The sequence below is a fragment of the Lactuca saligna genome, chromosome 8, assembly GCF_052625555.1.
Source record: "Lactuca saligna cultivar CGN05327 chromosome 8, ASM5262555v1, whole genome shotgun sequence".
Taxonomy (NCBI): domain Eukaryota; kingdom Viridiplantae; phylum Streptophyta; class Magnoliopsida; order Asterales; family Asteraceae; genus Lactuca; species Lactuca saligna.
This window is the reverse complement of record NC_136424.1, coordinates 106,820,001-106,834,599: the sequence shown is the minus strand read 5'-3', so window position 1 is coordinate 106,834,599 and position 14,599 is coordinate 106,820,001. Positions and strand designations below refer to the sequence as shown.

General features: G+C 32.3%; 1 protein-coding gene and 1 long non-coding RNA gene across 2 annotated transcripts; both read right to left on the bottom strand.

Annotated features, from left to right (window-relative positions):
• Window positions 1–416: 416 nt before the first annotated feature.
• Window positions 417–2,155, bottom strand: LOC145011610 (cytochrome P450 CYP94D108-like). The gene has a single exon (XM_078970351.1). The coding sequence runs from the start codon at window positions 2,081–2,083 to the stop codon at window positions 557–559; it is 1,527 nt and encodes a 508-aa protein (XP_078826477.1). The 5' UTR covers window positions 2,084–2,155; the 3' UTR covers window positions 417–556.
• Window positions 2,156–6,120: 3,965 nt separating this feature from the next.
• Window positions 6,121–7,889, bottom strand: LOC145011580 (uncharacterized). The gene is made up of 2 exons (XR_013664175.1): window positions 6,976–7,889; window positions 6,121–6,339 (listed from the first exon to the last, which is right to left on the bottom strand). It is a non-coding gene; the product is annotated as an uncharacterized LOC145011580 (long non-coding RNA).
• Window positions 7,890–14,599: the final 6,710 nt, after the last annotated feature.

Genomic DNA, 14,599 nt, shown 5'->3' with positions numbered 1-14,599 from the left:
AAGAAACTTAACTATTAGTGACAGATATAGAGAGTAATTTATACATAGGGAAAATGACTTCAAAGCCCAACAAAGTTTCCAAACCATTCAAAAAATCTCAATTATGTTTTGTTTGTTCAAAAAAACCCAACAAACTTAACTTTTTGTCTAAAAAGTCCAACAAAGTTCCAAACCGTTCAAAAAATTTCAATTTTGTTTTGTTTAAGTTCATTGAGGTTTTTTTTGAACAGTCAAAACATGATCGGAGTTTTGTAAACGTTTTGGAAACTTTATTGGTCTAACAAGTCATTTTCCCGATACGGTAATAAGCCACGTCATCTATTTCTCTTATTTGACTTTCAGAAAAGTGTAACTTAGTTGAGATTTTTAGACAAAATATAAAGTTCGTTGAGTTTTTTTGGACACACAAAACATGATTTGGGTTTTTTAAACAGTTTGAAAACTTCATTGGGCTTATAAATCATTTTCTCATACATAATGTATAAAGTTAACCCTTTGTATACCACAATATCATATTATCATCCACTCAACACCCACTCGTTACCCATTTACCCCTTCATCGTTTCTTGATTCTCACCTTTAACCCATCTTTCATCCTCATCGTCAACGACAATACATGCTCCGGCGGATTCTTCTCCTCCACCACCTCCACCTGAAACCTCTCAATGATCGTCGCAGCCACCAACTTCATTTGAGTATACGCCATTTCTTTCCCTAAACAGATTCTGGGTCCGGCATGAAACACAGGAAATTTAAACGGATTTTCAGGTCTATACACCATTATTCCTCCGCCGTTCTCCTCCTCCTCCAGCCACCGCTCCGGCCTAAACTCACAGCAATCCTCCCCCCAAACACTCTTCATCCTCCCCATTGCGTATGTGTGATATGTAACGAACCATCCTTCTGCGACAAACGTCCCATCTGGCATGATATCGTTTTTCAGCGAAGACTTTGTGTCCACCGGCACCGGTGGGAACAGCCGTAATCCCTCAGAGATTGTAGCATGCAGGTAATGCATCTGCCGGAGTTCGTCGAAACTGTAACAATCCCGGCGACTTTCGCCTGAGCTAAGCCGGATGGCTTTCAATTCGTCGAGTACCTTTTGCTCTACTTCGGGATGTGAAGATAAAATCCAAAAAAGCCATGTGAGAGCTGACGATGTCGTATCACGACCTGCTAATATGAAGCTTATGACAATGTCCCGGAGAAACTCCGGTGAGTATTCCGAGTTACCCATGAATCGTGACAACAAATCCTCGTCGGTTTCTTCCGTCCTTTCCTCCATTCTCGACTTTATGATATCGTCGGCGAACTTATGAACGGTGGCTATGGATTTTTGCAACTTAAATTCCGAACCAAAATTCAAGAATTTCTTGATTTTGTATAAACCTGGAAGAATATACATGAATCTCCCGGAACTAAGCGTCGCAGCTTCTTCAAAAGCTTTCATGAATTCACTACCGGAAGTTCCATCGCCAGCGAGGCAACCGGGGTCCACGTTGAATGCCACCTTACATATGTTATCGAAAGAGTACCTCTCAAGAAGGTCTTGAAGATCAATCACTTTGTTTACATCCGCAGCGCGTTCAAGAACCGGTACGAATCGGGTATGTAACTCAACGGCGGCTGTTTCCATCACGAAATTCCGAAGGGAGCGGGTGTTAAACTCGTAGCTGGCGGTTTTACGCTGTGCCCTCCACGCTTCGCCGTCGGAATTGAAGATACCACGGCCGAGAAAGTCTTCAAGAAGTAACATGAACTTGGTTCCTTTTGGGTAGTTGTCAAAATTGGTCTTGAGCATGTGTTCGACATTTGCAGGGTTGGCTGTTAGCACGCCATTGATTTTTCCAGGACGGCTGAAGACGGCGGTGTTGGTTGGACACTGGGAGAGGACTTGGGTGCTCCATTCAAGAAAACGGTGTCGATTTACGAAAAATTCCGGGAGGGTTCCTAGTATTGGGTAATTTTTGAAGCCGGTTTGAGTGGTGTATTTGGATTTTGTTGGGTGAAGAAAGAAGAAATAGTAGATGAACAAAAAAATCGGGAAGACTAGAATCAGGGATTGGGGAGAGATAATATCCATGTTTACGATGGAGTATGGCTGTATGAAGGAGCTCCATTCCTTCTATACTTTTTATTTTTGTAGCCCATTTGAGTGGTGGATTCAACTTTAGATTTTTTATAATATATATATATATATATATATATATATATATATATATATATATATATATATATATATATATATATATATATATATACTAGCCGTCTACCCGCGCAAAGCGGCGGGGCACGTGAGTTCTTTCGGTGATATGTTTCCATTACAAAATTGTTATGTTAAAAAAAAGTACATGTTGAAGACAATATAATCAAACTATGGTGTTATTTGTTACATCATGCATCAAATAACCAATAAAAAGCAACCAGTCAAGACGACACAAAATATTAATCGTGCAATACTTCTTTATACACCACATTTGCTGTATAAACCCCATCACCTTTTGAATTTTCGTTAGGCTTTACTAATACTTTTGTATTGCAACGTGAAACCCCTCTGGACAATGCAACATAAAGTTGTCCATGCGAGAATACTGGTTCTGGAAGATAGATACCTACATATGGAATTGTTTGTCCCTGAGCTTTATTGATTGTCATTGCAAAGCACAATCGAATAGGAAACTGTTTCCTCATTAGAGGATCGATGGTTGCTACTAATTGCTTGTAACTGGTATTGGTTTCATATCGATGGATGTGGATTCGCATATGAAATCAATTGTGTTCGCATCTATGAAATCAGTTCGCATATGACATCAATTGAGTTCGCATTTGGTTTTGTGGGTCAAAACAGTTCGCATAAGAAGTTCACGATTTGTTTGAGGTTAATTGATTTTGATTTCGCAAGCTTGGAGTCGGAGATCTGGATTGTGTTCGCATCTATAGAATGCGAGGAGAATTTAATGGTGATATTCAGTTCGCATTTGGTGACACAAGTACGTGGTTGATGATTTTTGGTTGGTTCGCATTTGAAATTAGTGGGTTTCGCATTTGGCTTCGTATCTGGGTTTCTCAAACAACTGAAATGCGAATATGAGACAATTGATTAATTTCTCAGTTAATGCGATGAAATGCGAATGAACTCAAAGACGGATGGATGCAAGATGCGAAGAATTTGAATGAAAATGCGAAGTTTTTAATGTATAAATGCGAATTGGGGAAGAAAGCTTAGAGTTTCGCATTTGGCACCTGATCTTTTCAAGAAATAATATAAGTGGTCCAACTTCGCAAAATGGGGTCATTTAATCAGAAAATCGATCATTCTTCAAATATGACATTTAATCAGAAAATCGATCTAAAAATGAGACATTTGGTGTTTATCGATTTTTCAGGGTCGACGGGTTGTATGAAAAGCGAAGGCTGAGTAATTGAAAATTAGAGGATCGATGGTTTTTGCTACTAATTGCTTGTAACTGGTATTGGTTTCATATCGATGGATGTGGATTCGCATATGAAATCAATTGTGTTCGCATCTATGAAATCAGTTCGCATATGACATCAATTGAGTTCGCATTTGGTTTTGTGGGTCAAAACAGTTCGCATAAGAAGTTCACGATTTGTTTGAGGTTAATTGATTTTGATTTCGCAAGCTTGGAGTCGGAGATCTGGATTGTGTTCGCATCTATGGAATGCGAGGAGAATTTAATGGTGATATTCAGTTCGCATTTGGTGACACAAGTACGTGGTTGATGATTTTTGGTTGGTTCGCATTTGAAATCAGTGGGTTTCGCATTTGGGTTCGTGTCTGGGTTTCTCAAACAACTGAAATGCGAATATGAGACAACTGATTAATTTCTCAGTTAATGCGATGAAATGCGAATGAACTCAAAGACGGATGGATGCAAGATGCGAAGAATTTGAATGAAAATGCGAAGTTTTTAATGTATAAATGCGAATTGGGGAAGAAAGCTTAGAGTTTCGCATTTGGCACCTGATCTTTTCAAGAAATAATATAAGTGGTCCAACTTCGCAAAATGGGGTCATAAAAAGACAAAAGTGCAGAATTTTCATTTCGCATCCCTGTAGTCTTCGCAAAATGGAAAATTTTACCCAGTTTCGCATTTGGGGTAAATTTTTTTGAGAAATTGGAATATTTTCAAACTTTTTTTCTTAAAAAAAACACATTGTCTTCGTCTAAGAGAGGGAGAAAAACGATTAGGGTTTATAAGGGAAATACTTCATGGCAGTGGGATTTATAGCAGGGTTTATAAGGTGGAGAGAACAAACACACGTCTGCTATGAGATATTTTAATCAGCTGCAAATGCAACATTTAAAGGATATTTGTTGAAGCGTATTAGGATGAAAAGGTTTTAAATTTTGAATGACCATGAAATTAGGATTTTGCTGAGAAATATAAGGAATCAAAACAAATTTAAAATTTAATATTATTTTATTAATAGTTGTTTGTAATATTAGCTTAATCGTTTGTACGTCTTAAAAAAATAATATTATTATATTCAATCTATTTATAGAAATAGTTAGATTTCTTTTATAAGTAGTAAAGATAAATATATATATATATATATATATATATATATATATATATATATATATATATATATATATATATATATATATATATATATATATATAGGTTAAAAGTTTGTTATGAAAGGATTACATATAGTTCATACTTATGTGTATATTTATAATAAAATTTGAAAATTCGTAATCCATTTTGATTTACTTTTATCTTATTAGTTGAAAAGTATTCAAAATTATACCGGGAAACAAAATAAGATTTTTTGTTTTGAATTGGTTTTACATGTAATTCAATTTTAATTATTATTTTTGTAGATTCTTAAAAAAAAAAAATAGGAATTGCATGAAAAAACGTATAAAATTCTCTTACTTTTTCCTTGTTTTTTAATACAGGTCTAATAATTTAATCAGAGTTGGAAGTGGATACAGTTTGATGGACGAAAACCAGTTATCACTGAAAAACGATGAAGTAGCATATAGCTTTAATTATGGGTATGAATTTTTTATTTTTATTTTAGTAACCTATTTGGTTTTTTAGCATTTATTTATTTTTTTAAAATTTTAGTATGAATATAGGTTAATCCAGTTGGAAGTGGATGCAGTTTCATGGGGATAAACACTTATTACTGAAAAACAATGAGGTAGTTGATCGAGAAAGGATAGAGGTGAATATCGATGGATGTGGATTCGCATATGAAATCAATTGTGTTCGCATCTATGAAATCAGTTCGCATATGACATCAATTGAGTTCGCATTTGGTTTTGTGGGTCAAAACAGTTCGCATAAGAAGTTCACGATTTGTTTGAGGTTAATTGATTTTGATTTCGCAAGCTTGGAGTCGGAGATCTGGATTGTGTTCGCATCTATAGAATGCGAGGAGAATTTAATGGTGATATTCAGTTCGCATTTGGTGACACAAGTACGTGGTTGATGATTTTTGGTTGGTTCGCATTTGAAATCAGTGGGTTTCGCATTTGGGTTCGTATCTGGGTTTCTCAAACAACTGAAATGCGAATATGAGACAACTGATTAATTTCTCAGTTAATGCGATGAAATGCGAATGAACTCAAAGACGGATGGATGCAAGATGCGAAGAATTTGAATGAAAATGCGAAGTTTTTAATGTATAAATGCGAATGAACTCAAAGACGGAAGAAAGTTTTTAATCTTAAATGAAATCATAGTTTCCTAATAAATTAATTAACAAAATACTTAACCCGAAAACAAAATCGAAAACCAAAATATAACCACATAACGTGAACCCACCAAACCAATTACGAATGTCAAAGAAAGACACATGAGAATTAACAAAAAAAAAAAAAAAAAAAACTTTCATTCACAAATGGTATAATGGATAAATAAAGCTTATTTTTTTCATTTACATAGAAAATATTAAGAACAAAACACTCCCATGTTCTTGTACATGATACATACAAAACAAAGAAGAAACTATTATTCATATGGTACCTTCAAATATAAGAATGATACAATAGTCAAATATGTATATGATAAAATTTGAAACAAATCAATCCAAATTCACAAAATTTTGTCAGTTAAATTTTTTTTGTTGTCTGACAATAAATGAAACCAAAAACTTATGCATTGCAATTTTCAAAAACAAAACTTACAAATGGGTTTACCCCAAACAATAACAAAAACTTACATATTGCAACTTTAAAGAAAAAACTAAACATTCAACTACAAGAGCTCTAAAAACCCAACAAGAAGATCATATTCAGATCTTAAGAAGCTTACCCACGATTTCTTTGAGATGTTGGTTTATATCAATCCATTTCAAGTCCTGTAAACACACATAAACACAAAGTTAGACATACGCATAGATACAGGACGATGGTCAGCAGCACCGGAATTTTAGAAGGATGCATAGAGGAAACTAATATGTGGAAGCTATGAGGTAGCTTTTTGATAGAGAGACAGAAAGGGGAAGTGCAAAGAACGATAACAAAGGTGGTGGGTTTAGCAAGCAAAGATAGCCATGGAAGGAGAAAAAAGGTAGTGTCTCGCAACAACAATGATCTAGGAATTTTTATAAACAACTAATTGACTCTTGGTGATTTGCAAGATAAACATAGACTCATACAAACACACACAACCAAATTGAGAAACGATAAGGAAAGAAAGTAATACCTTGAACTAAACAAATTAACAAGCTCTCTAGTTGCTTATTTCTTTAAGAACATCAAACTAACTATGAAATTTTCAAATATAATAAGAACCTCTATTATCAATTGCAAAGAATACAATATAAAAAAACGATGATATAGTCATAAAGAGAGTAACAACTATCTGACATTTGTGTTAATTTTCTAGTTCTAATGCAATTTCATCTACCGGAAGGACTTAAATGAGAGAACTTGAAACCAACATTTCATGATCAGCTACAATGAGATCAAAATCTACAAAACTAACATCTGACCTGCAAATCCCACACCAATATCCGATATTCAAATGATGGAGTAAAAACCCCAAACCCAATCCCCAAGAAAAAACAAACAATATCTTACCTTCAAACACAGATTCAGATTAACCCATCTGCAATTTTTTGGGTTTAATTAAGAATCAGTTCTAAATGAAAACTAAAATCGGAAACTATTAAAGAAAACCTACATGGCTTCGAATGATCTGCCGAATCTTTGAGTAGTCCACATCGGTTTCAAGGTTGAAGCGGCGATGCATATATCCTTAGGTTTCCAACGAGTGATGGAGATATGAATGAGGTGATGGTAGTAATGAAGTAGTGAAGACGAATGTGTTGATATGTGTAGGGTTTTAGAGATAGGTCTTAATAAGGTGTAGAAGTGGTAGAGGTGCGTTGGGGATGGGTAACAGTAGATATTGGTGAACAGAGAAACGTAGGCGAAGGAGGGTAGAGGCGAAAAATTATTGGGTGGCGGTGATAGACGGAAAGAGGCAGAGTGCCTACATTGGTGGTCAGACTGTGCGTGGTTAACGTTAATTTTAGAGAAGTAGGTAGGTGGCAGAGAAGGTGAAGCATGCGTGACTGTGGGTGGAGATTATAGAGGTGACGGAGTTGTGCGGTTGTGTGGCTGGTGAATTCCAACAGCTAGGGTTTTTCCATTGAATGAAGGAGATAATGTATAAAGAGATTGAAAAGCCGGTTATGGTTGTTGACCGATTAAACTGGCTGAAAGAAGGCCAGATCGGCTTCCTTGAGATAAATAAGGATTTTAACTTGGGGATTAAATAGCTTAGTCAAAATTCATGCATAGGTGATTGTACACTAAGTTTAAAAATTTAGACGATTTCAAATTTAATATTATTTTATTAATGGTTGTTTGTAATATTAGCTTAATCGTTTGTACGTCTTAAAAAAATAATATTATTATATTCAATCTATGTATAGAAATAGTTAGATTTCTTTTATAAGTAGTAAAGATATATATATATATATATATATATATATATATATATATATATATAGGTTCAGCATCATTTGATATCATTCTAATTTTGTGATACCGTAAGATCAAATCTAAAAATAATTTTAAAATACAAAATAAATGGAAAAATCCAAAAATTCTTTTTTTAAATATTATTTTCGGAACTTGAATTAACTAAAAAAAAAATTTTTAAAAATCTTGTTTTTTTTTTAAATACGTGAAATATTCTAAATAGAATATTACAAAAAATATTCTAAAAAATAATTTTAAAATGCAAAATAAATGGAAAAATCTAAAAAATCTTTTTCTTTTATATTATTTTTGGAACTTGAATTAACTAAAAAAAAATTTAAAAAATCTATTTTTTTTTGAAAAATACGTGAAATATTCTAAATAGAGTATTACACTGTACATATTCTAAAAATAATTTTCAAATGCAAAATAAATGGAAAAAACAAAAAATTCTTTTTTTAAATATTATTTTCGGAACTTGAATTAACTAAAAAAAAATTTTAAAAATAAAAAAAAATAAAAAAATACGTCTCACGGTCTCACAAAATTAGACCGTCTCACATGAACCTAAGTATATATATATATATATATATATATATATATATATATATATATATATATATATATATATATATATAAGTTCTATATCTACATTCTAATTGCTTTGTATACATGTGAGTAATAGTTTTTGTGTATTCCTATAATTGTGACGATTTATGTGATTAAGTACATATATTTTTATACATTCTACACAAACATATCAATTTTTTTTACAATGAATTTAACTTGAAGTTCAATAAGAAATTACAAAAATTAATTAAAATTATTTTTTTATTGAAATTGAACTCCAAATTCGTTGAATGTCAATATGACATCTTACTATGGTAGAGTTTAAATTGTTGAATTACAAATAGACTTGTTACCTCAACCCTCCCATTGAACTTACCATTATGAATGTTTTTAGAGTTAATAACGTATAAGCGGTCCATATATATAGCTCACACATAGTGGGTTGATGATCTCAATTTAAACCGAACCAAAGAACACCATACTATGAGTATAGTTTAAGTTCGGGGTTTCCTGCATTAGGTAGTCTTTTCGTATTCTCTCTTATTCTTTGATTCACTAAGGCTAGAAAATGTTTTTTTTTTTCATTTTCAAATTTTATAATATATAATTAAACTATATATATATATATATATATATATATATATATATATATATTACAAATCATAAAGAATATATAAAATTTATAGTTTTTAATTCTCTATAAAAAAGTATAAATTTTTATAAAAAAAATACTTTTAAAAAAAGAATTAAAAAGTGAGATGAAGTGAAATGTGATCAATACATGGGTTTTAAACAGTGAAATGATAGTGATGGGAGAAATGAAATGATGGTGATGGGAGAAATGAAATGATGCTAAAATGATACATAAAAAATATAAGGTGAAAGATGGCTACACCCTACAGTCTAAGGTATATTATTTATCACACATAAGTGGTTTATATATATATATATATATATATATATATATATATATATATATATATATATATATATATATATATTAAACTTGGTTATGGTGTTAACAAGATACTGACTATTGTATATTTAATTGGTTTTTGGGTCATTGGCAACTCCGATAAGACTTTGGTTATTTTCTTTGGTCAAACATGATTTTTCGGGTGATTTGTGTTTTTGAAGTACATGTATTTTATAGATTTCTTTTTCTTTCTTTTCTCTAAAAAAAACCCCATAAAAATATGTGTGTTTGATATTGTCATATTTATACATATTTTTAGATAATATTTAATTACATTTTGATTAATATTTTGGTTATTTGCATAAATAAATGATACTTATAAGGTTAAATTATATTTTGTAGCCAAAAGAAATCTTAAAGAAAAAGGACTGAAAGCATCAAAGATTGGAACTTTGAAGGTTAAAAGCTTAAAAGATGAAAAACAAAACACGTCCTCACGATGTGAGGAGTAAAGACTCACGACGTGAGTATGGATATTCTAGAAGATAACCATCCGAGGGATACGTGTTCGATACAGATTAGTACTGCATTCACGACGTGATACTCCTATGCTCACGTCCTCACGTTGCAACATTCCCCACTTCTTGGCCCGATATTTAGCCGAGTACACGGTTAGTTCTCAACCCGGGAGCCCGATTTGTGGTGGTCATTTTGTCACCCGTTTAACACGATCATATGGCATAATCATTCCCGGAATTACAAGGACACTTACTTGTAAGGAAGGGAAATAATTTTCTTTAGGCTATCTTGAGACCATCCGAGTAGTGGTCAATATGGGGTCACATTGGAGCATCCCGCATAGTGATGATGAGGGCGTTGAGCAACCACAATAGGAACCAGTTCATCAAGCGAGGCCAAGGAGAAGGAATGTTAGAGCCCGAGGAAAGATGGGATGAGCAAAATATCCACCTCAACAATTTGAAGGTGGAGTACCTACTAACCCGTTTCAGAGTCGGATGGGTACATATTTGGACAATCTTCGTAGTGGGGTGACTTACAATACCCAAATCCTTGAGGCTATGTTTTCACATATGAATGTGATGAGACCTCCTACGATACCTCCCCATTTCCCGTACATTCCGACATGGGAAGAATTGTGGATGCCAAGAGATGATGGAGTCGTAGGAAGTGGAGCTCGTGACGATGAAGATGATGATTAGTTTATCCTTTTATTTTGTTTAGTTTCTTTTAGTTCATTTTTATATTGTTGGTTTGATTTTAGTTTATTAGGGATTGTAAAACTTTGAAGTTGTAATGTTCTTGTTCACTTCATTTGATTGTTATTTTTCATAATTTGCTAGAGAAAACGAGGGTAGGGATATTTGGGATATGAGCGTATACACGTTAGCTGGGTATTTAGAGTCGAGACCCACAATCAAAAATAAGTGTGGGGTTAATCGAGAGAGATGCGAGTTAGAGAAAAGAGTCACAAATAATAGAGTTAAGAAGGGTCTTAATTCATTAAGACAAAATGGTTAAAGTGCACAAATTGAAAGAAGAATTGTTGACGGTTTTCTGTCATCCAGTTCTCATGACATGAATGCTAATTTCTCATGTCGTGAGTCAGTTACCGGTGGTTTTCAGAATACGCTTTCATGCGACCTCACATCGTAAATTTGAATACCTCACGTCATGAGTCCATAAATTTAATAAAATTGAAGACCAATATTTCATATTCATCACATGGATCACCACTATCCTTCTTGGAAATATCATGAAGCTGCTTATGACTTATTTTCTCAACCATACATTGTGGCGTATGCTTTCCCACATTGTTTTATTATGCTTTGGATATTTTACTACACCACAATTGTTGAAGATTGAAGTTTCGATTCTATATTTTTTGTCGGCACATTCACGTATCTCAATTGTTGAAGATCCAAGTTCCATATTAGAAGAAGTCAATAATCAAGATGCACAAGTTATCCACACATTTAGAGTTCGATCACACCACTACTATCCTATGGGAGTCTGTTTTTTTTTCTCAATTTTTATTGTTTTTAATTTATTTTTATGCATACAATGAGGGCATTGTATGTAATAAGTGTGGGGTAGGGGGTCGAAAAAGTAAAATTACTAGAAAAATAGGAAAATTACGAAAATTTTGAAAAAATTAAAAATGAATTTGAAATAATAATCTAAAAAAAATAAATCTATTAATAGTTTGAACTTAAGTTGCTAGCGTTATGTGGGATGATCCAATGAGAGCTCAAATGTTTAATCGAGTCAATATTTGTTATAGTATATTTGTGGCTTCCCATTCCTAGTGAAAAGTCATGAGATATGAAAGGTAATCTGATAGTTTATATGACATAATATGTTCTGCAACCTAAACCTAAAATCTATCCAGAAAAGCTTATGTAGTCATTGCACATAGACTAATACCTTTAGCCAATAAATGTTGAAGTTAAGCACCCCTGCTTAAGCATGTATGATTTGAGTGAAAAAAGTGAGTTATATAAAAAGAAAAAAGAGAGAGAGAAGTTATCAAAAAGTAAAAGAATTTTTGGAGCTATCAAATTATGAAGATCAAAAGATCAAAAAATTCTGAAGAAATTCAAAAAGTTTAAGATACCAAAAATGAAACAAAAAGGTGGTGAATTCAAAGAAATCAAATATCAAATATCAAATATCAAAGAAGTGAAGAAATCCAAGAGCTCCATTGTGGTATCAAAAATTGTAATTTCTATATTATGTATGATTAAGTAGCTTAACAAAAATACCTTGAGGTTAAGAAAGATTTCTAAGGATTGATTCGAAGGGTTGCAGAAATGAGTGTTGTATAAGCTGAAGGGTGAAGGTTCATAAGGATTGGGAGGTTATTAGGGATTTAGACACAGATATGTGCATTGAGGTCTTGGTACAATGTCTGAGTTCGAAATGGATTGTTCTATGTGATGCTAGTGATGAAGGTTTTAATTTAAAAATAATTAGATTTGCTTGAGGTCAAGCAAAGAATAAGTGTGGGGTATTTGATATTGCCATATTTATACATATTTTTAGGCAATATTTAATTGCATTTTGGTTATTTGCATAGATAAATAGTACTTATAAGGTTAAATTACATTTTGCAGCCAAACGAAGACATCTTGTAGAAAAAGGACTAAAAGCATCAAAGATTGGAACTTCGGAGGTGAAAAGCATAAATGATGAAAAATCCAACAAAACATGTCCTCACGATGTGAAGAGTAAAGGCTCACGACGTGAGTATGGATATTCTAGAAGATACCCATCTGAGTAATATGTGTTCGATACGGATTAGTACTGCATTCATGACGTGAGACTTCTATGATCACGACGTGAAGAGGGTGAAATCAGAAACTATAAATATCCTTGATCTATATAAATTTTAGAGGTAAGCTGGCTAGAAGAAGATTTCCAGAAGTCAAATTCAGAGGTTTAGAAGGTTAGGAATTTGATTTTAATACCAAGGAAGAAAGAGAAGATCATAAATTACTTTCTAATTTGGTATATTACTATGCTTTTGATTATGACTTGTTTTAGTTCAATTGTTAGTATCAGTAGCTAAATCTAGCTACTTCTGTTAGCCAGATGAAGCTGAAACTCATGGTTTGAATATATAGATTTAGACTTTTCTTGTTGGTTAAAGTCTTGTGTTTGATTGTTTATACCTAGCATGCTTAATTTGATACTAGATTACTCTAAACTCTTATTTTGTGTAGTTAGTGACCATTAATCTGCATGAATTTGATTACCTAGTAATTTAGTGAGCATTAGATTAGTAGAGCTAAGATCGAACCAATCTTAGATAAGTAATTGAATTATTGAATTTGAATTATTAGAGCTAAAATTTTGAAGCTATGAATGAAACTATAGATGGTAAATTTAGAGCATGACATGAAGGAATAATTGATTTTGCTCCTACATACTTATAAATATGTTCCCAAATGAAAATTTGGCAAGAATGATGAAACAAAATATGCTCCTACATGGTAATTAAATCTTTTATGTCATTTATTTCATACCTTCCACTCCTTTAGTTTGCTCCTGCTGCATGGTAATTAAATCCCTTTATATTATTCATTTCATAACTTCCATTCCTTTAGTCTGTACAATTTCAAATACTCTAAATGCATTATGAATAAATGGCAGGTGTTATAAGATAATATGGATTGTGGATGAACTAAAGCAGACACTATACCCTATAAATGAATCCAAGTTGTCTGATCAGCGGTCGGTGAAGGCAATTTTTTTATCGGAGTTAAAGTCTCAAGATAAAATATCAAAACATTTGCATTTTAGATAGGTTTCCAGAAATATATTTGTTCCAATATTACTAAAGAATGCAAGAACAAGAGATCTACTCACAATTCTTGAAGAATCTTATATTCCAAGAATAAAAGAAGATTTAAAACCTTTAAAAATAAATGAGAAACTTGAGCATAGAGATTTAATGGTGGAAATTCACAAGTTCTACAAAATCGACAATGAAAAAATGTGAAATTATATGTCTTAAATTACCAAACATTGCAGTCAATAAGTAAGTTCTTTAATCCTTTTCAATAATTTTCAAAAAATGCGATTCAACACATGTAGGGTTTACTTAAGAAACTAAACATATATGATCACAAATGAGAACCCATATCTAATCAGTAATCGAATAATTATATTAGATACTAATGTGTACATAGACATCACATTTATAATTTTAAACAAATAATAATTTTGCATTATTTATTAGTATAAATTATTTGTAAAGAGAAAAATATACATACTATTTAATCACATACAACCTTTAGGTACAGCCTATTCAAAATAGATTAAACCATATAAATTATAATGTAATAATTTTGTTAACTGCATTATGTTAGCATCTTTTTTTAATCATAACTTCTTAATTAACCATATGCTTAAAAACAATGTTAACTATTTATTTTACCATAATATATAACCATATTAAACTACATCATTATTCCATTGCGCAACGTGCGGGCATTCGCCTAGAATAATTATAAAGGAAGCATTTTTCCTTTAATCACATTCATTTGAAACTCCCATACATTTTTCTTTTCACCACATTCATTTGAAACTCTCATGATTTTTCAGTTTCTTTCTAATAA